We start from the raw sequence: 21,225 nt of genomic DNA, 5'->3' as shown, positions 1-21,225 counted from the left end.
TCCAATCATCTTTATTTCTTCTCCATTCCGCTGCCATTAAACTTCAAGAAGAAAAGGAATCCATTGATGAAGAAGATCCAAGGCCTACAAGCTCCACAATGAGCTACATCACCCTTCGTGGGAGGTAAGTTTGTGATTTTCATTGTTTTGAACTTTAAATTCACTTAGTATTATACATTGTAATGATAACTTTCAATAATGTTTAATTTTTATAGGATGTGTGAAAAAAGGCACAACACAGGCCATCCAGAAACAAAACACTGCCCCTCACATGTTGTCTCGTGGGGGTTATGAATATCTAGAAATCAAGTTGATGGAGGAGAAGAAAAAGAAAAAAGTGGAGGAAGTTGCTCAATCTGGAAGCATTGACACCGTGATTGATCCCCTATCTCCCATCAGACGACATGTGAAGTGGAAGATGGCCCACATCATGAAAACTAGCCAAATGACGTCTGAGGCAGCAAAGGAAATTGCTGACAAGATTGTAAGTCACTTTCAATTGTTAATTGCAATTATTTATGTTTATTGTGTGATTGAGTAAACCAATAAATGTGTTCCTTATAGGATTCGTTGGAGGAGTAAGCCTCACAGGGTTCCTTTGTTGCCCATGGACGTTAGGATGTATTGACAGTTGCCATTGGGCAACTAGAACACCCTGGTCGTGTACGTGCTGCTGGAGCCAGTGTCACGATCAAGCAATACTTTGGATCAGCTCCAAGGACCTCCTGCACATCTTCCTCCATGGCTCCCGAAGACCTGGAGCAACTGACGCAAAAAATCAGGGACCAATTGGAGGAGCCGATCACAGAAAAAGTGACTCGACAATTAATGTTATCCTTCAGCCAGATGCAATCTCATTTTCAATCGCAGATGCAATCACAGGGACTCACACTACCTCCTGAGCCTGAGGTTAGTCCTTCATATGCTCGTGTCAGCACAAAGGAGAGTTGTGTTGATCCCTTAGGAAATGATCCAGACAAGGGTGACTCGGAAAAATATGGGTTATACGTCGAAGAAAATCCTCCCCGCCTGGTTGCCCTAGGAAGACTTTATGAGGGGTCCACAACTGTTCACAACATTCCTTTGCTCCATGATCATGTCAAGGTTGGTGTTGAGGAGGTTAAAGATGCAGACACTCTCATTCATGTACCCACTGAAGAGGTTAAGTTAGTGGGGCAAACACTAAACACCTTCCTTACTTGGTCGACACATCTTGTCAAGCGTTTATCAAAATAGGTATTTCAGTGTCATTCAAAGCTTTTTTTTTTCAATTAAAGTGTTCATTGTAATTAAATTACGTTAGTTAACCGTGTTGGATAAACAGGGAGTTGTGGGACCGGCGAAACCTGCAGATAGGCTGGATCATGATCCCCTATATCTAATGACATTGACCATCCCACAGCTTTTTCTGAAGTCGTTGCAGGTTATGTGGGATGCTACCGTGTTTGGGGTGTTTAATGACAACTTCCCCTTATACATAAAGCATGAAGATTTGTCTAAAATAGCACACGGTGGTCAATGTCTCAATATCTCTGTTATACAGTTGTGGATTTTGTAAGTCAGTTTACATTATTGTTTATTACCTAACTTATTGTTTTAAATTTATATATAATTTACTTTATGTTAACAACAATAGGCATATGACTGAGACAAGTATGCGAGCAGGGAATGCCGATGTGTATGGATTCCTTGAGCCACAGTCCATACAGAGATTTGGGCAATCCCAATTTGAATCAGAAAGTTATATTAAGAATTGGATGCAGAAATCAAAGAGGGATGTGTACCTAGCAGCCTACTTGAATGGGTAAGTTAAACTGAACAAATGAATTTAAATAATGTATAATAGTATAATAACCTATATTGGTCTCCACTGCAGTGCACATTGGCAAATGGTCATCATATTGGCTAAGGAAAATGTTGTCATCTGGTTTTTTTCGTTGCATAATAAGCCAGACAACTACCTCAAAGGAATAATTAACAGGTAAGTGTTGTTTTTCAATACATTTGCATTACCATTAGTCGGGAACATCAATATTTTAATTGTACAATAAGCATCCATGTTTGTATTCAACAGTGCTTTGAAAGGACTTGACGATACTCCACAAAGTAAATCCAAGGCTGCTGCTATGTGGATTGTTGTTAAAGTAAGTGACTTAAACAATGCTTCTAGTTATATTTTAGTATTGTGTAGACTAATTTGTACTTAACGTTAAATATCTAAATTTCATAATGTATTTAGTGTAATAGACAAAAAAGGAAGCACTGAGTGTGGGTATTACGTCATGCACTAGATGTCGACTATAATCTTAGGAAGTTTCAAGAATAATTAGGAAATGGTAATTATTTAATTCAAACAAATTTCATTTTGTTATCATTGGTATTATAATATTAACTTATATTTTATATCATGTAGTATTTCAATGATGCTAGACCATTGGAACCAGAGAGATTGAAGGCGCTTTGCATCCAATGGGCAAAGTATTATTGGAAAGTTAAAAATGAAACCTAAGATGTTTAGGCAATTTTGTAATTGTAGTTTACTTACTTTACATTTTTTACAATTCATGTCTTCTTAACATTAGATATTCTTTTAATTCATAGTAATTAATCAATTTTTGATGGAATTTCTGGTAAAAATTGTTTCAAAACAGAATGAAAATTATATGTTGTGTGATCTGCTTTTAAAATTTATAGGTTAATTTTGGGGTTATTAAAAAAACAAACACCATATTAAAAAAAATCCTAAAAAACATCATTTTTAAAAAAAAAACAAAGTTAAGTTTCATTAACAACATCGATTTTGGTAAAAATCGATATTGATGGTAATAACACAACATCGGTTCTTACCAAAAACTAATGTCTGTTATCAGAAAACAACATCGGTTTTTTTATAAAAATCGATGTTGTTTTATTACCATGAACATCAGTTTCAAAACCGATGTTAATATAGACATACAATATCGGTTTTTACTAAAAACCGATGTTGTGTTCATATATTAACATCGGTTTTGGTTAAAACCGATGTTGATATGAAGATATATAACTTTTTTTTTTATAATTCTTATTATATAACATCGGTTATTTAAATAACCAATCTTGTAATTTTATAATAACATCAGTTTTGGAAAACTGATATTAACGATAATACTTTCAACATCGGTTAATAACTAATGTTGAAAGTCCTTAATAATAGATGTGGAAATCCTATTTTTTAGTAGTGTTTATTTATTTATTTACACACAATTGAATTGAACAACGAATTGCTCCTAACCAAACAAGGACTTATTTATTAGCGACTACCGAGTTCTGCATCATCAGCTTCAGCATTATTTCTTGCGCCATTTCTTGTGACTTTTGTGTTGCATTATGCTCACGAGTGACCAAATTCCTATCAATTATAATGAAAAAAAAATTAGGGGCATGTCAAATTCTAACCCTTTAATTTTCTTTCTTTTCATGTAACTATCTCTTAGAAAGAAAATTAAACATACTAACAATTTTCCAGTTTTCTTTTTTTATTCCATTGAAAAGAAACAGAAACACGTATAAAAGTTAAAGTGAAAAATTTGTCTCACCCATGATGTTTTTCTTGAGTAGTCTTTTCACTTCCCTCACTCGACTCAATAAGCACCACGTTGTTGACAAGTTTCTGGTAGTGTTCTGTGATCTCCGCCAACGACTTGCTAGAAACTCGAGCCACGATTTTCTCCCCCCACTTCTCGTCGTTCTCTGGCACAGCGAGGAGGACTACCTCAAAGGCCTTGTTCTATGACCAACTCCACTTTTCCCTTCTCTAATCCATCTGAATTCTTCTTCCTCTCACTCATCTTGAACGCTCCAAATTTTCTCTCTCGAATATCAGTTTGCTTTGTTGTTCAATATTCTTTAAAAAAAGAGCTTGGCTAGTATCAAACGATTTAATCTTAATTTTATATATTAATCACTTGTGTCCAATAACTTAATTATTATCTCACACTCTAATCAAGGTAAGTAATTTTCTTCTCACCTACCTGTTACAGTTGTCAACCTTGTTAGAAAAAGAGAAGGGACTAGAAATTCACAACTACAAAAAGAAGCTTCTACATCGGTTGAAAACCGGTATCTACGACGGGCCCCACACCGTCTTTGTTCCAGATGTCGTTGTATGTCGACAACAACAACATCGGTCATCCTAGGACCCGTCTTTGTAATGCAAGAATACAACGTCAGTGGCTATAAAAGAATAGACGTTATAAAAAAGGATTCAACGATGCACATATTAGACAACCCGTCGTTGTTTTGGTCCATTTCAACGTCGGGTTAGCAAGACTCGTCGTTGTTGTTGTCCATATCAACGTCGGGTACGAATAACACCCGTATTTGTTTTGTTTCCTATCAACATCGGTGGCGGGCTCACCACCGACGTTGTTTGGTAGTATGTCAACGTCGGTGGTGAGGACACCATCATTGTTGTTTGAGGTTTCAACGACGGTGGCTCGAGCACCCGTCGTTGTTGGTAAATAAGGCTATAAAGACGGGTTTTCATAAGGACCGTCGTTGAAGTATTTTGCCTGCTCACAAAATTTGGGTTATACCATTCAAATTTCAAAAACAAAGCTACATTTATATACAGCAAACATATATAAATACATTTAAAGGATAAATAACACAATCATGCATCAACCAAAAGAAAAGGGATATCGACGGTGACACTCACAGTGAGAATGTTATAGGTGGTTCAAAGTTCATCAAAGCCTTTCATGCATGCATTGTTTATATATATGAAAATAAAACAAAACCAGAAAGGGTATATATATATATATATATATATATATATATAATTACCACTCGAGCCAATAAGCAAAGGGAGCAATGGACACAGTAGCAAAGAGTTGTCGATAAGCAACAAGGACAAGAGGGCTCATTCCAGATTCTATTGCAAGCATTTAAGTAATGTTCATCACTGCATAGACCAATTGCACAAGAACCATTAAGAGGAATGCAAGTAGACCGGCACCCATATTAATTGTCTCTTTCTCACCCCTCAGTCTTAATTTGAACTTTGGAGAGAGTGTTGTATGTGATGAATGAAATGCATGAGAGTGATGAAGTAACTTATAACTAGTTGATTCCAGTCATGTGCATGTCAACAAAATTTAATGATGCTTCTGATAGAAAACAAGGCAGCAAGTAGGGTTCACCGCGAATATTGAGAAGATAGATAGAACATACCTATATACAGCTGCGTTGAACCATTGCTATTCATAGAAATTGTTACTAGTCTTCTGTGTTGGGCCAAAGATCAAATTTGCATCCTTTCAGGCCAAGCAGAATTTAACCTTCGTGCAAAATCTTCCACTTCCCTACAAGAAAAGAAACAAAGTCATCAAATGCAACATAAAAGACAAAACAAAAAAATAAACCACTCAACAATTAGCTGACAAGATTATCCTCTTTCATAGGTTATATTTTGATATCACCATTCCACAAGTTGTCAACTAAAATTAAATAAATGAATGAACTACTACATAAGACAAATGCAGCACGCTCAACACTGAAGTCAATTAAGCAAGACTCCTCTTGATTAATAATATTTTAAATGGAATGCAATCAATGAAACATGCACTAAACCAGTCAGGAAGATTCTGCATTTCATCAAATGACGATATTAATTGCATGCAGCATTCAAAATATGAGAATTTCACCCAACTGCTTTAGCACTAATTACCTGAGCATGTGACAAACTCCTCAAGAACTCTCTTTAATCATATTTTTCATCCCCTGGTCCCCTTCCCTTGGAATCCCTGCAATCTCTTTAATCATAATAATGATAATATCAACCAAAATATTATTAGACTGAAAAAATGACACTAAAAGTTGATATAATGTATGCCTAGCTGATCAATTCAACAATTCATGTAAGCCTAGCTAATCAAATTTTATAACTAGAACATTTTTCAGTTTCATGTATTAACTTATAGTTCATGAATCCACAAACAAGGAGGAAACACACCTCTTCAATGCTTGTGCTGCTAGTCACTTTGCTGCTACTGAACTTTAGGAGCGGAATCAAAGCAAAAGCAAGGTCAAATGATAATATCATCTGCTCAAATGATAAAATCACTTATTAGAACAATCTTATGGTAGATAATCCACATGTTGAATAACTAGTCTTCAACCCAAATTTAGGTATATAATAAACAAACAACAACAAAAGATTATCTCAATTACCTTCAAAATAACACTTGAGGCAGATTCAACCAAAATCTCCAGCCCCAAGGTAGCCATCAGTCATGCAAAAACAATGATACCCTGCACAGGAAATCTTATTAGTTATTAGCATGTACCTCTACCAAGCAACCATCCAATGACTGTGGACACTTCATTTGTTCACTTAACTGCTGCAGTGGCAAGCTTGGTGGTACTATAGCTGCACTAAATTGTTGTTGTGGTAATCAAATGCAGATGCAATGCAGTAGAAGGGGGTAAAGACAATATATTACTACAATTATATGAAATTGAGTAGGTAATACTAAGAATAGAATATTAGTAGCATGACCGAAAATAAAATAGCCATTGTGTCAAATAACATAACAATTGTCTCAAATACAGGGAAAAAAAATACTCCAACGCCATCATTAGCCGTTTTGACTTATTGCTGTCTTTAAAAAAAATGTTGCCCATTTCTTTCGAATTGTGGTGATGATGCCGATGTCCAACGGTGTGTCATTAGCAAACCACTGCAAGTATTCATAATTGTAAGTTAGTACTGCAAATATAAAAATTCAGTTCCAATTGTACTGAAGTTTATGCATACCATGGACCGATCACTCTTTATGTCGCTGGCTATGATGTTCCAGATCCAATGCATTATGTAATATCCACATTCATAACAGCCGGTTTGAACGTGACTCTACATATGGAAAACATTTGAACATCGTATACATTACATAAGTTCATGACTTAACTAGACAACACTAACACATGGTACATAACTGACTTACCTTTACTTCAATCCACTTTGGTGCAACTGCCTTAGTTTTAGGAGACAAGGTCTTCTTCAATTTTGTCATTACACTGCTTTTAAAAAACCACATCAACGCATATACAACAAAATGTCAATCAATAATGACCATTAAAGAAGGCTTGCAAAAAGTTATATGGTATGAGATAACCTATTAATTGTAGCTTTGATATGCATATCAGGTTTCCTACTGTTGAAAATCAACCTATTGTTCATATGGAATTAGAGGTCAATTTGTTTTTTTAATAGGGCAGAAACATTTATCAGGCTGGAGGGGTAGAGAAGTGAATGTGCAACGGGATGGGTTGAGGTTGAGTACAACATGTTGGATTCTATATCCAGATGATGCAAAGGCCCAAGCTGTTCACTCAACAGAGGCAATGGAGCCTGATAGGGGGGCACATCAGGATTGACTGAGTTATATCCGAGTGCCATGGTACACAGTCCTTGAAGCTCTGAACACAGATGGAGCTTCATAAAGGGCTACATCATGGTTAGTCAAGACATATCTGGACGGTACACTAAGCAAATGGTTTTTTTTTCCTAAAATACCAGAGAATGGAGTTCTTGCTCATAGTAATGCCACCAAAAATAAGAATCCAAGGAATGTAATTAGAAACCTTGGAACAAACACCCCCTTAGATATTGGGAAAAAACTCTAACAAATGAATGAAATTAGAAACCAAGGAATGTCTATTTTTCCTTGATTAGTAATATCAGCCTGTAGAGATTATTAAATTTGATTGCATCATACAAAGAAGGATTGGTGTAACAGAAAAGTGCAACAATGAAAGCTTTCTGAACCAAATTCTCATACAAGGATGTGAGAAAATGGGCTTCAAAGTAGAGTCTGTGGCTATAAATTCCTCAGCAGATGACTATTGTGGTTCATGCTGTTATGGTTGCAGAACAGGAGATAAGAAGGGAACTGACTCCACTTGGTTGGTTGATTCTGTAGGCAATGGTGCAGTGATCCTCACTGGATGTAAAGCTGAGAGATTCATACTTGAAAATGTAAAGAATGGAATGAAGAAAAAGAAGTGCTTAGGAGTGATTGCTGCAGCAAGTTGGAGGAATAAGGTAAGAAAGAAACTCCAAATTCAATACAAGGTAACCATCTCAGCATGTGGCTTTCTCAAGACTCGTCCTCTAATGATTTCTAGTGGACTAGTATGCTACGAAGACATAATTTGCACCAAGAAAATAATTAACTAGAAACTAAAAGTTTGCAGTGCAAACCTCCTATCATTTATGCTAAAACACACTGCATTATCCCATCTTCGCGATGAGTCCATGACAACTAAGAATATAGTGAGATTTCAACTCATGTAAGCAGACAAGAATAGACCATAGTCAATGTTTACATTATTTCCTGTTTATATAAATTTCTCGTTAAATATTTAAAGAAAAGGAAAATAGTAAAGTAGAGCTATTCACCAAAATAAATTTTAATATATAAATAACAATAATAAAGAAAATCATTAAGGATTACGTTGTTTATGCCCCTCAATAACTAAAAATTTTCAAATTGAAATTCTATATTTTGTTTCAATTATTTAAATTATTAATAATTGGGAAATAAATAATTTTAAATAATATTAAAAATGTTGTAAGGAATATATCTAGTGGGAGAGCTATTTTTAAATGATTGTGAGTAAAAATAGTAGGCTTAAATATATTTTTGATTCCTGATAAATATCTGCTTTTGCGTTTACTCTTTACTAAATTTGTATTTTGCGTTGAGTTCTTAATGAAAAAAAATAATTTTATTTTGACCCTTAACACTTATTCTTAGTTCCTAATAAATTAGTAAATTTTGTATTTACTCCTTAATAAAAAAAATTATTTGTTATTAGTCGACACTAAAAAAAAATTATTATTTTATTATGGAGTAAATACAAATTAACTAATTTATGAGAGACTAAAACAAAATATCAAAAATAAAATATAAAATTGTTATTTTAGTAACGACTCAGCGTAAACCAAAAATTTATTAGAGACCGAAGAGAAAAATGAAATATTTATTACAAATCAAAAGCCAAAATAGTAAATTTCCTTCACTTGTATGATTTAATTAATTTATGATATTTAAAATTTATAATAATATTTTGAATAATATGTAAATATAAATAACAATTAATTATATGAAAACTATTAAAATTAAATATTATTTAAAATAAAATAATTAATCTTTTATTCTTTAATAGACAATTCATATTTCATTAGTAATTTTGTTACAAGAGTTGCTTAAGGTGTTTATTAGCAGTATCTTGTACTTGCGAGAGAAAAACATACTAATTGTTATATTTTGTAACATAAGTATTTTTTTTTCTTAACATAATCATACAACATTAATTGATCATAGAAAAAATATATTAATTGTAATAAATATCTACAAAAATGATATTTTTCGAAAAAATTCAATTAGTCTTTCATTGAGGGTTTCTAATGATATTAATATTGCTTGTTGTAAGTATATTAAAATTAAAAACTATAAAAAAAAAATTCATTGTTATTAATCAACACATTAAAAAATAGAAATTACATATTATAAATTAATCAAGTAGAAACACATGTGACAAACATGTCTACTAAAATGAATATCTCTACACATGAGAAGGTTATTAAATAGACCTCACTTTGAATTTCAATCAATAAATAATTTTTTTGTAAATATAAAAAAAGCAAAAAAAAAATCACTTAAATATTATATATTTTAAAATCTAAAATTTTCATGTTCTTCCAAAGAAATTGCTGGACACAAGAGAAAGCACCACCAACCAATCTTTATTTGATTTCAAATCGTGAAGGTGGCCATTGCATATGGAGAAGATACGGGGAAAATTCTAAAGTGTATCCTGAAAAGCTTTGAATTGGTCTCTGGTCTTAAGATAAACTACAATAAGAGAAAATTTGGGTGTTTGGGCAAATCCGAGGACTGGTGTAGGGAGGCAGCATCTTCTCTCAATTGTAGTCAAATGGATATTCCATTCTCTTACCTTGGAATTCCTGTAGGGGTCAGCTCTAAAAATAGGTCTGTGTGGCAGCCCATTATTAGCAAATGCGAGGCTAAACTTACAAAATGGAAGCAAAGAAATCTATCAATGGGGGGTAGAATAACCCTCATTAATTCAGTCTTAACAGCCTTACCCATTTATTTGCTATCCTTCTTCAAGATTCCTAAGCTTGTGGTGCAAAAGATTACATCTATACAAAGGAATTTTTGATGGGGCAGCCTCCAAGACTCCATTAAGATTCCTTGGGTGAGGTGGGACATAGTCTGCCTACCTAAGAGTAAAGGTGGGTTAGGGATCAAAGATTTGATTAAATTCAACGAGGCTTTGCTTGCTAAATGGGGGTGGGAGTTGGCAAATAATCAGAATCAGTTGTGGGCCACAATTCTATTGTGTAGATATGGTGGTTGGAGGGATTTGATTTCTCATAGGAACTGCAGTTTAGACTCTCCTTGGTGGAAAGACCTCAAGGTTATCTTCAAGCAGCAGCAAAGCAACACAATTTGTAAAAATAGCTTTATTTAGGCCATAGGTAAGGACGGTCCATGGAATACAAACCAAGTACTTATTGGTTGACAACAAAAAAAACACTCATTGGAAATATATATGTTTAGCAATTAGCATAGACTCGCTGAACAGGAATGGAGAAATATGACATAATTAGATTTTTCCTTTCACAAAGAATGTAGAAGAAACTAAAGACCTTCTCTTTTAGGGGTACAAATAATTTGAAATATAAGTAGAAATTGGCCTTCTGGGCAGAGAAGATGCTAATGAGGATGACAATTTGATAACACTAGTGCATTGACTAGAACTTGATTTAGACTTGGTCATGCAAATTTCATCATGCTTATGTGTGTTACATTACATGTATTACAGGTGTATGCATGTGAAAACAGAAGAGAATGTCCATGACCTTGAATGGAGGAAAGAGATACAAAAGCAGAAAAATTGCATAAAACTGGATGATGTTGGGCTTTCACATAATAGAGGAAGAGAGAATATATATATGTGTGTGAGTGTGTGTCAATCTCCTGCAGAAGCAGAAGGAACAAAAAGAAGTGGAAACCAAGCAAATCCAAAGTGATGATGCACAAAGAAGAGAGAAAAATTTGAGTGACCCAAGAAGAGATGTTTTTCTTTCTTTAAACTGACCAGAGGAATATTTTTATTTTTTATGTTTAATTTTTTGCTTTTTTCTCTTGCAGAGGGAACAAAACAACTATAAAGGAGCCTAAAGAGTGTGTGAGAGAGGAGTTATGGGGTCTATATATATGAAGATGGCAAGGCAGGTGTTGAAAAAATTGGGTCGGAAGAATAAAAAACTCGCAGTGAAAACTTTTTTTTTTAAGAAAATGTTTCATAAATACTCCATATATTATCCTACACTTAGAGAGAAAATAAAAAAGAAATAAAAAATATAAATATAATAAAATTTATAATGTGATAGCAAAAAAATATTGATGATGTATTTAAAATGAAAAATGATTCACCTACAATTATTTTTAATCATAAAAAAATGTATGATTATTTTTTTAATTACATTACGTAAGAAAAAAAGGGTGGAATTTGGGGTGTCAAAATCTGAGTGCATGACACAGATAAGAGTTGTTAAAATACATAAGAAACCAGTTCTGGACTTATCAAGGGCTGTGTGAAACCAGTTCCAGTTAAAGAAAAATGTACATGTATTTATATTGTTCACATTAAATTTTCAAGTAGTATTATATTATTTGAAAATTTGATATTTGTTTCAATAAAAGAAGCTAACGGCCTCACATCGCTAACCTTTCGCAACGGGAGAAGGTGGAGTCAGAGTTGTCTACCCTACGTTGTTAGGAATGTGGTTTCTAGATAATCAGCAAAAAGAAACTTACTAAGATTCGCCATATTTTTTTTAGTTAAATAGTTATTATTAAGGGTGAAACTATTTTTTATTCTATAACATGTATGTTTAACTTTTAACTGCAAATCATTTGCTGAATCAATGCTGAAAATAATATTTACTTTCAGTGATCTGGTTAGAGCACAAATAACCAAGGAAATTTTTATTTAAAAAAAATAGCTTCAGGGGTTCTTCACTTCTTGACTTACCAATACACTTTGAGGCTTGAGCTACTATTTCAAAATAAACAAATAATTGGCAAAGTTAGTTGTATATGTGTTTTCTAGAGTCAGCATCAGTAGTTATTACAAACTATATAATAACATTTTTTTTCTTTAATTCCATATGTATATATTGTTCGTTATCAATTCGGCCTAACAAATCTTACTATCGAGATTTCGTGGATGTTTCAAATTAAATGATATAACTAATCTTGTACATTTCTTTCAACAATACTTTCTACTTTTGAATGTTAGGAAGAAAAAATTAATTTGATGGGGGAAAAAAACAAAGTGATAATATATATCTATCTTTTAAAAGGATCTTAGTTCTACTATCACAAATATTCTTGGTATGAAAAAAAAAGGGAAATGATAGTGGAAATGATGGGGGAGGGTGGAGTAAATGAATAAAAATGCAGTTTTTTATAGGTTGCATTTGTTATTTGCTTCTAATTAATAAGAAGATAAATATGCAACCTTACGCAGCACATTGAAAAAATAAGAAAGTAAAACCCTTGTAGAGGAAAATTTTCATTTGGCAAACATAATCCATGAGAAGGAAAGATAGAAAAAAAATCCAGTTCTCATAATTAATGTCGAACTCACCTATATACCCATCGGGTCAAGTGGCATAAATAGATGTAAAAGGATGTGTTGTATTGTCGAGCCTTTGTCATGTCTCAATAATGTTCGTTATAAAGGTGAAGGGTCTAAGGTGTTAGGGAAGCGGAGAAAAAGGAGACAAACTTTTTGCCAAGAACATAAAGAAAAAGGAGGGAAGTGAGGTGTGTGAATGCGTGGGTCAGAGATGAGACAGATATGCCGTGGTCATTTGATAGCACTTGTATGCAGACACAATAACGTGGGTGGGTATTTGGCTTGGGCCTCTCTCTAGGAGCATGTGGAGTCTGTCAGAGAGTGAGGGAAAAACTAACAAAAAAGAAAGGAAGAGGTATAGTATATTTTGGTGTGCTTGATACTTCAAAGAACTTCTATTCATTTTAGAGGTTTATTTACAGACATTTTTATCAATGAAGTGTATGGAGTAACTAATAGTCTTAAAATTCAAGTATTAAGTATATGGAAGTGGGCTAAATACTTTAAGCAAGAATTTTTCCACTTATAATATATGTATTCAATTTGACTTAATCACTACTAAAAGAGAAGGCCTTTAGTTTCTTCTACATTTCAAATTATTTGTACCCCTAATGGAGAAATATGAAATAATTAGATTTTTCCTTTCACAAAGAATGGAGAAATAGGCAACCAAAGCAAGATTTTAGAAACACTTCATTGTGATGCACAGGAGTTGAGAAACCTCCAAATCACCATACAAGATTTGATGAAAAAAGTAGACATAAATGAGAAGAGCACAAAAGGAAAAAGTGTTGAGTTTGGTGAGGTGAAAGGGCATCAATCAAGATTGACATGGGTGCATTTAATACCAACTTACTGTATTGCCAGTAAGATTGCTGAATCAACCCCATGGTAACCATTCAGTCTACATCTTACTGTATTGGCAGTAATATTGCTGAATCACTTGGCAAAGCATCAATCAAAATTGACACGCATGCATTTAATACCAACTTACCAATCAACAAAAAAAACTAAGATACACAAAGTTACCAACCAATAACAACCCATAAGAAAATTTTATATTTTTAATCATTTCTAAACGCACAAAGTATATTTAATAAACAAAAAGTACCTTGTGGTTGTGGCAGCAATAGATTCAAAAGCTTGTTCAGTCCTTATGCTTGTGGCAGCAATACGTTCAAAAACTTCTTGAGTAACTCTTCCAATTGATATAACTTCCTCTGAAAAATGTAACGAAATTAATTCAAACCCACAATAAGAAGCTTTGTTCACTGCAGTTTCAAATTTCTGCTTTATTAGTCTTCTTTTTTTTTATCAGCAAAGATAAATTATATATATATAACCTGGAAGTACCAGAGGTACTGATTACAGAGTTAGTCACCATAAAAATGGTTCCTCAGTCAGACATCATAAGTCTGATTGGGAACCAAAATATGGGAAGCAAAGTATACATATATTGATCCCTACTCCCTAATGAAACCCCTACTGCTGCAAAAAATGATGTCTCAAGTTACTAGACCATTGACTAAAATGTAATATAAAGTCCTTCTCCAAATTATGGAGCCAAGTCCACATTAAGAAAGTCGCGTCTTCAAATTACCGAGATTGAAGTTCTTCTAATAATATCCCTAATCATATAACAATATTTAATTGTTTGTTGTTAAGCACATTACTATTTATACACTTTAAATTTATGAAGCTACAAAGTATAAGATTTTTATGATGATATGTTAAAAATAAATTCTGAGTCACTATATGAAAACAAAAACAATGGTATCAATTTTTATTTTGATTAGCAAAGATATTATTTTATAGATATGTAAAGAGTTACCAGAGGTACTATATTACAGCAGTATGGGTACCATAGAAATGGTTCCAAAGTCAGACAAAACAGGTCTGAGAGGGAACCAGTATATGGGTACAGTAAATGTACATCTATTAGTCAAAAATATGTATCCTCTACTGATGCAAAAGCCGTGTCTAATGCTACTTGACCATTGATTAAAATGGATAGTAAAATCTTTCTCAAAGTGCCTGAGCCACGTCCATAGAGTGAATATTGCATCTTCAAACAGTTTGTTAGCATTAAAGGTTGCATTAGAGAACACTATGTTGTTCCTAAGCTTCCAAGTGGACCAAGTTAGAGCCAACCACCAGCATTGCCATCTCTGCATCCTAACACTATGTTGTTCCTAACACTATGTTGTTCCTAACAATGGTATCAATTGAATAATAACTACAATTAATGACTCTAATTTGTTAGGACTAAGCTCAGACATATTTCTTTCTCAAAGTTCTATTCCAGCCATGACCCAAGAGCATTTCTTTTAGACTTTTCCAAAACCTAGTGCCAAATAATTATCCAACTCGAATAGCAGTTGTTGGACTCTAAGTTTCAGTTCAAGCTTAACAATCAGTGTCATACTATTGATCAAAACAAAGCAGGTATAAATATGCAATACTAGACTCAAAATATGCAACAAACACTAGACCTAAATCAGTGTCACAGAAATTGGAAGAAAATATTTTATCCAAGCACAAACTTCAAGCCTTATTCCATGTATTGGGGGGAAGTTATGGCTGGCCATATGGGTAGAGGTGTCATAGAGGAGCAGGTATGGAGGAAGGGACCTTGGACTGCTGAAGAGGACAAGTTGCTTGTTGAGTATGTCAGGTTGCATGGTGAAGGCAGATGGAACTCTGTTGCTAGGCTTGCAAGTAAGAAACACCAAACTTTTTTCACTGTTTTGTTTCTTAATATATATGATTGGATTTTCACATTTATAAGTGACAATATAGCAAAAAAACAACTGAAATTGTTTTCAACTTCTACTGTTCATGTTGGCTACATTCATGTTCACCGGAAGCTCTTCATTTTGAAAATTATACTATTGTCTGGTAGAAATTATGATATGATCTATGTATCTATAGTTTTAGTCAATCTCTACGTGATACGTAGTTGAGTTTTTCAATTCACAATAAAGACTAGATAAAACTCAATATGTATCATGGTTGAAACCATTAATCTGACACTATATATATCAAGACTAGATAATCCTTTTGGCATATTCAACGATGACATTGTTAGGGCAACTCAACACATTAATAATCACATTTTAAAAGTCTTACTTAAGTAAACCCCTAATACTATAACACATATATATCAGCAAACAAGAACTCTGAGTACTTCGACATCCTTACCTTGACAGTAGCAAGATCGCGACACCACTCCAAAGAGCACGACTTCGGCTATGGCGGTGGTGGGAACAACAGGTAGCTAGGGTGGGCACGACGGAGGTCAGGGAACGGCGATGTGAGGGTGGGCACAAAAGAGATCGAGTGGGATGAGTAGAATGTGCGCTAGGTTTTAGGTTTTCGTCGTAGAGTTTTCGAATACAGGAGATGAAGTGTTGAATCAATGGAAAGACGAGTATATATAGTACAAAATTTAAGACGGTGTATAAGCAACACCGTCTTTGTATCCTTTTATTTCTACGACGGTGTATTCAAAAGCACCATCTTCGATAAGTTGAACCAAACGTACAAAGCCGGGGTTATATTCAAACGTCGTTGTTTACGAAATGTATCTTTTAAAAATCGTATATAATTACGTAAATGCCACCGCGTTGACTACTACGTCGGCTACTGAATGACCGACGTAGAATGTGCGTCGTAAAATAGGATATTTTTAGTAGTGATTAGAGAAGATTCTCTTTATTTAGCACACTTAGCTACATGGTTTGATGCTCTATTTATAGTAGAGTAACCCATAAGCATTACATAATTATTCAATTAAGACACTAAATAGACGTAATGTTATAACCCTTTCAATATATAGTGATTACAAAAAAAATAATGTCCTTTAATTCTTATTAACTCAGATTCATTTATCTTCTAATATTAACTCACGACCCTTTATTTTGTAATTACTATTATTATTTCTAACAAACCTAACTACTGTCATGCAGATCCACTATTGTCAATGATTTAATTTCTACTCCTACTGGAATATCTCCTCTTTAAACAATAGCTAAATTTTTTCGGGTGACTAAATTTTTAACCTCTAAAAATAAAAAGTTTGACCGGCCATGTTGTTCAATTTTTTTGAAATTTGGCTTTTAATCCCTAAAAAAAATTGACTATTTAAGGCCCCTTAACTTTTTCATCTTTAAACTTTTGAAAAATTCAATTTATAATCCCTGAATCTCCTTAAATAAATAAAAATAATATATTCAAACTTATGTTTTAGGATAAAAAATTGAAATTTCTAAAATTTTAGCCGTCTTGACCAATCAAACGAAGGTTTAAAGACAAAAGATCTTAATGAAAAAAGTTAATATTAATCAATTTTTTATTTAGGGACTAAAAATTAAATTTCGTAAAAGTTTAAGTAATAAAAATTTAGTTAAGCCCATTTTTTATCTGTTAAACATTTGCTAAATTAATTTTTCAACTATCTTTCCTCAACAAAGGACGGGGTAATAGCTAAGTGTATGTTATTTTTAAACAATACACCATATATTGTTCGTCCATTTTAAAACAACGGACGAACAATTAATTTTAAACAATAGCTAACTGTATTTTTTTTTTACTTTATTTTAAAACTTGATTGAAAATCTTTCACAATATAGTATAGGATTAATAGAAGAATACACCATATGAAAAAATTATATATAATAAATGAAACTAAAAAAAGCATAGTTGATCTATAAATAAAAATTACAAGAGTATAAACTTAATTAAAAACTAAAATTATAAATACCCCAAGGTATATTTTATCAATAAAATTAAATTAAATTAATATAAACATATTTATTTTTTTCCTTTTATATTTATTAATTGTTTCAATAAATAGCTTTACCGCTGACAAAAAAAAAACAATAGTTATTTTTATCAAACATTTATAATAATTTAATAAGTAACCTTAACAACTTTGAACTACCAGCTACAAGCTTTCAAATTTTTGGGTAATTTTTGCAAACATAACCTAAAATTTGCATATTTTAATATATACTTTTAGTAGTCCTAGGATACAATGTTTTTATTATTTTAAGTTGTTGGCTATGTATCAAATTAAGTATATATATAATAGTTTAACTTTTCATATTACACGCGATATAAAAATTATTCTATTTCACTAAATATCTATAACATAGAATATATGTAGATAATATTATAAAAATTTCTTTACACCTATATAATTCAAATCTAACAACTTATATTTTCCTTTTCAAATTAAATAATTGTTTGAACAATTTTTTATGTGTACGATCATGCACAAGATAAGTGAAAAAGGGAAAAAAGAAAAAACTGAAGTTTTAAAACATCACAGCAGATCTACAAGACCATTAATCAGCCGCCCACTGACCCTCTTAGAATGTGTCTTTTAGTGATGATCCTTTTTAAGTTTCCCAAGTGCACCCATTCATTGTTGCATGGATTATATTGAAAAGCTATTGATATATTGTGGTAGTTGCATTCGACTCTGCAAAAAATAAATTCAACTTCAGTTTGTTAATTAGTTGATCAAATATAGTAAACTAGATGATTAAATTTACATGGACCGGCCTAATGGTAAAAGTTGTGATCTTATATATATTTTTTATACATTTTAAATTTAAGACGAGGGGATGACCTCCCAGTCCAAGACTGGAAAAATATCTGGGCTCAACAAACGATTACAGAAGTACTTAATTACATTTATCGCATTTCAAATGGAACAGCAGGGGTTCAAACTTGCGACCTGTCAGATACGAGATCCTATCTTACTCTACTCGGCCAATCTCTTGGGGTTATTTGTGATATTATACGTGAGATCACAGGATCAAATTTTATTGTAAATTAAATAAGTGATTAAATGTGGGAAGAAATTATAATATTGACAAAAGGTAACAATCATGTCTGTAAAAAATAATAAAAACGGAAAGTCAATCAAGTAAAAATATGCATTCAAATGCCTAACACACGCACACACGACATGGCTACAAATTTAAGTGGTGTTCATATTTTCTTGATTAGAAGTTTATGACATACCTTCCATGGTGAACTAAATCTATTTTCCCAAGGTCTACTTTCCTAACTCCGCGTAGCTTGGTAAGTTCAATGTGAGCTATTTCAACATCAATTACAGAGGGATCTTCAACTAAAATTTCAAATTCAATTGCAAAGTCATCTAGTGAATTCTTCTGCATCATTCCACGTTCTTGATTTTGTGCTTGCAATCGCTGCAATTCTGTATGTTTGTCCTTTAATGCTATGTCATAAATGCTTTTTCTTTTGCTCTCTTTTTTCGTAACTTTCATGCGAAGGAAATATTTTTGGGCATGACTAGCTACTTGAATATGAGTTCTTGACTTGACACAATGTTTTGAAATGTTTTTCCAATCTCCTTTGCCATATATTTTCAGTCCAAGAAGAAATAACCTATCATTAAAAGCAACAGAAATGTTAGAAATTTAAATTTTAAGCAACAGATGAATGAAAAATATTGAAACAGCCATCTCAAAACAATGCAAGTATACTGCCAACTATAATGATCTTCCATTAAACATATAAATGGTTAGCGAGTGTGTCAAATGAAATAAAGACCAAAACTAACAATTTCAGATTTTTTAAGGAAGAAATGAAAACAGCAAAGATCATAATAAAAGTTCAGTTATTTTGCAAGGATTAACAATTAACTTTTAACTCTTGTAAAATAAATTATTAAATCTAGTCAGAAGCAAAAAATAAATAAATAAATAAGTCATAGCAATGATATCAGATAGAAAAATCATTAAAAATTCAATCAAATACTCTCTATTTTATATGAATAAATAATAGAAAATATTACATATTATATTCCTTTCTCTTGAAATATACATATTACACCACCCTCTCTTCTATTGTTAAAATGTACACTCCCCTTATTTGAGATTCGAGTATATGGCACTTTACTCTATTTTTAATTTTTATGTTACACAAACACACACACACTCGATTATTCAGGTAGCATTTTATTGTGTTATATATGTTCTTGTAAACATATAAATAAACTGATTTTTAATTATAATACTAATTATTATATTTATCAAATATAATCTATATAATTTATTTAATGATATTATTAAATATTATCTTTGTTGAATTTTTTAAATGTAATAATGCATATATATATATATATATATATATATATATATATATATATATATATATATTACATGAATAAATTTTATAAATAATAAATATACACATATTAAAACTCTAATATTAAATTAAATTTATAACTATTACAAAATTTAATACTTATATAGAGAAAATAAAAAATTATTACTTCAAAAATATTTTAAAATAAAAAATTAAAATAATATATACATATATAATTTGTCTCAATTTCTATTTTTATTTATTATTTTAAATTTAAAAATATATTAAAAAATCTCGATCAAATTAGTGAATGATAACTAGATAAATTAAAAATATTTTAGTATATATTTTAATTACAAATAAATTTTACTTGACTTTTAGTCTGTGAACAAAAAAAAACTATTTTGTGTTTCGTTCTTACAATTACATTGACTTTGTTAATTTGAAACATCACCATCCGATGCTAAAAATATCAACAATTGTGAATAAAAATAATTCAGAGATCAAACGAAAAATCTAAAAATATTCCATGAATCACTTAAAAGAGCCAACATTATGACAAGTATAAAATGCAAAATAAAATATTTTTACAGACACAAATTCAAAAAAAATATTAAGGATCAAATACAAAATCCAAAAAATTTCTGAGATGGCCAAATAAAATTAAACCTAAATAAAATATGTTATGAAACTGTACAAGATTTTTTTTTACACTGTAATTTTTTTAAAACATATTATATACCTGTGTTCTTGTTCAGTCCAGGGCTTCCAGGATTTCCCTTTTCTTCTCCTAATAGACTTTGGCGACCTAGCATCATCCACCGGCGAGTCATCCGAGTCAGCTGGCAACTCAACCCGAGTCGACTCAGTATGGATCGTATCACGAAACAATGCTTGATGATAGCGTTTCATGATCTCCTCAGCAACTTTCTCCCACTGACCCTCCCCTTCCTCCTCCGGGAACATGGGGAACACCTTGTTCTGGGACCGAGTCCACTCGCTGGATGAGAAGTACTGAGTCTGCAACCGAGTCCACATTTGATTCTGTTGTTGCAGATATCTGTTCATTCTTCTTTGTTCTGCGTTGAAATTTAGAAGACTTGTAACTAATAACTTATATATATATATATATATATATATATATATATATATATATATATATATATATATAGAATATAGTAAATAATTAAATTTTTATTTAATTTTTTTATTGTTTTCTTAAAAAATTTAAATCAAACATGGATAATATTAATTGCACTATTTCATTTCATTTCAAATATTTTTGTAAAGAAATTAAATTGTTTTTAATTAACACAAAATATATTCACAACACACTTTTTTTTTAATTAGGATAATTAAGATTTTTTATTCCCAGTTAAA

At 31.9% G+C, this 21,225-nt stretch overlaps 2 protein-coding genes and 1 long non-coding RNA gene across 3 annotated transcripts; 1 reads left to right on the top strand and 2 right to left on the bottom strand.

Moving 5' to 3' along the window:
- Positions 1 to 1,640: 1,640 nt before the first annotated feature.
- On the top strand, positions 1,641 to 2,111 carry LOC106794938 (uncharacterized; the record flags this gene model as incomplete). Its single annotated transcript, XM_014762848.1, has 3 exons — positions 1,641 to 1,804; positions 1,877 to 1,981; positions 2,075 to 2,111. Coding segments are annotated over exons 1-3 (306 nt in total), but the record flags the coding sequence as incomplete, so codon positions are not given.
- Positions 2,112 to 5,065: 2,954 nt separating this feature from the next.
- LOC106794905 (uncharacterized) lies at positions 5,066 to 6,394 on the bottom strand. Its single transcript, XR_001382969.2, has 4 exons — positions 6,211 to 6,394; positions 5,993 to 6,082; positions 5,708 to 5,792; positions 5,066 to 5,342 (listed from the first exon to the last, which is right to left on the bottom strand). It is a non-coding gene; the product is annotated as an uncharacterized lncRNA (long non-coding RNA).
- Positions 6,395 to 18,734: 12,340 nt separating this feature from the next.
- LOC100776492 (transcription factor DIVARICATA-like) lies at positions 18,735 to 20,883 on the bottom strand. The gene is made up of 2 exons (XM_014762815.3): positions 20,588 to 20,883; positions 18,735 to 19,143 (listed from the first exon to the last, which is right to left on the bottom strand). Exons 1-2 carry the CDS (start codon positions 20,881 to 20,883, stop codon positions 18,735 to 18,737), a joined length of 705 nt encoding a protein of 234 aa, XP_014618301.1.
- Between the last annotated feature and the right edge of the window lie 342 nt (positions 20,884 to 21,225).

Source organism: Glycine max, chromosome 10, assembly GCF_000004515.6.
Source record: "Glycine max cultivar Williams 82 chromosome 10, Glycine_max_v4.0, whole genome shotgun sequence".
Taxonomy (NCBI): Eukaryota; Viridiplantae; Streptophyta; class Magnoliopsida; order Fabales; family Fabaceae; genus Glycine; species Glycine max.
Note: the sequence above shows the minus strand (reverse complement) of the source record. Positions and strands in the feature narration are given on the sequence as shown.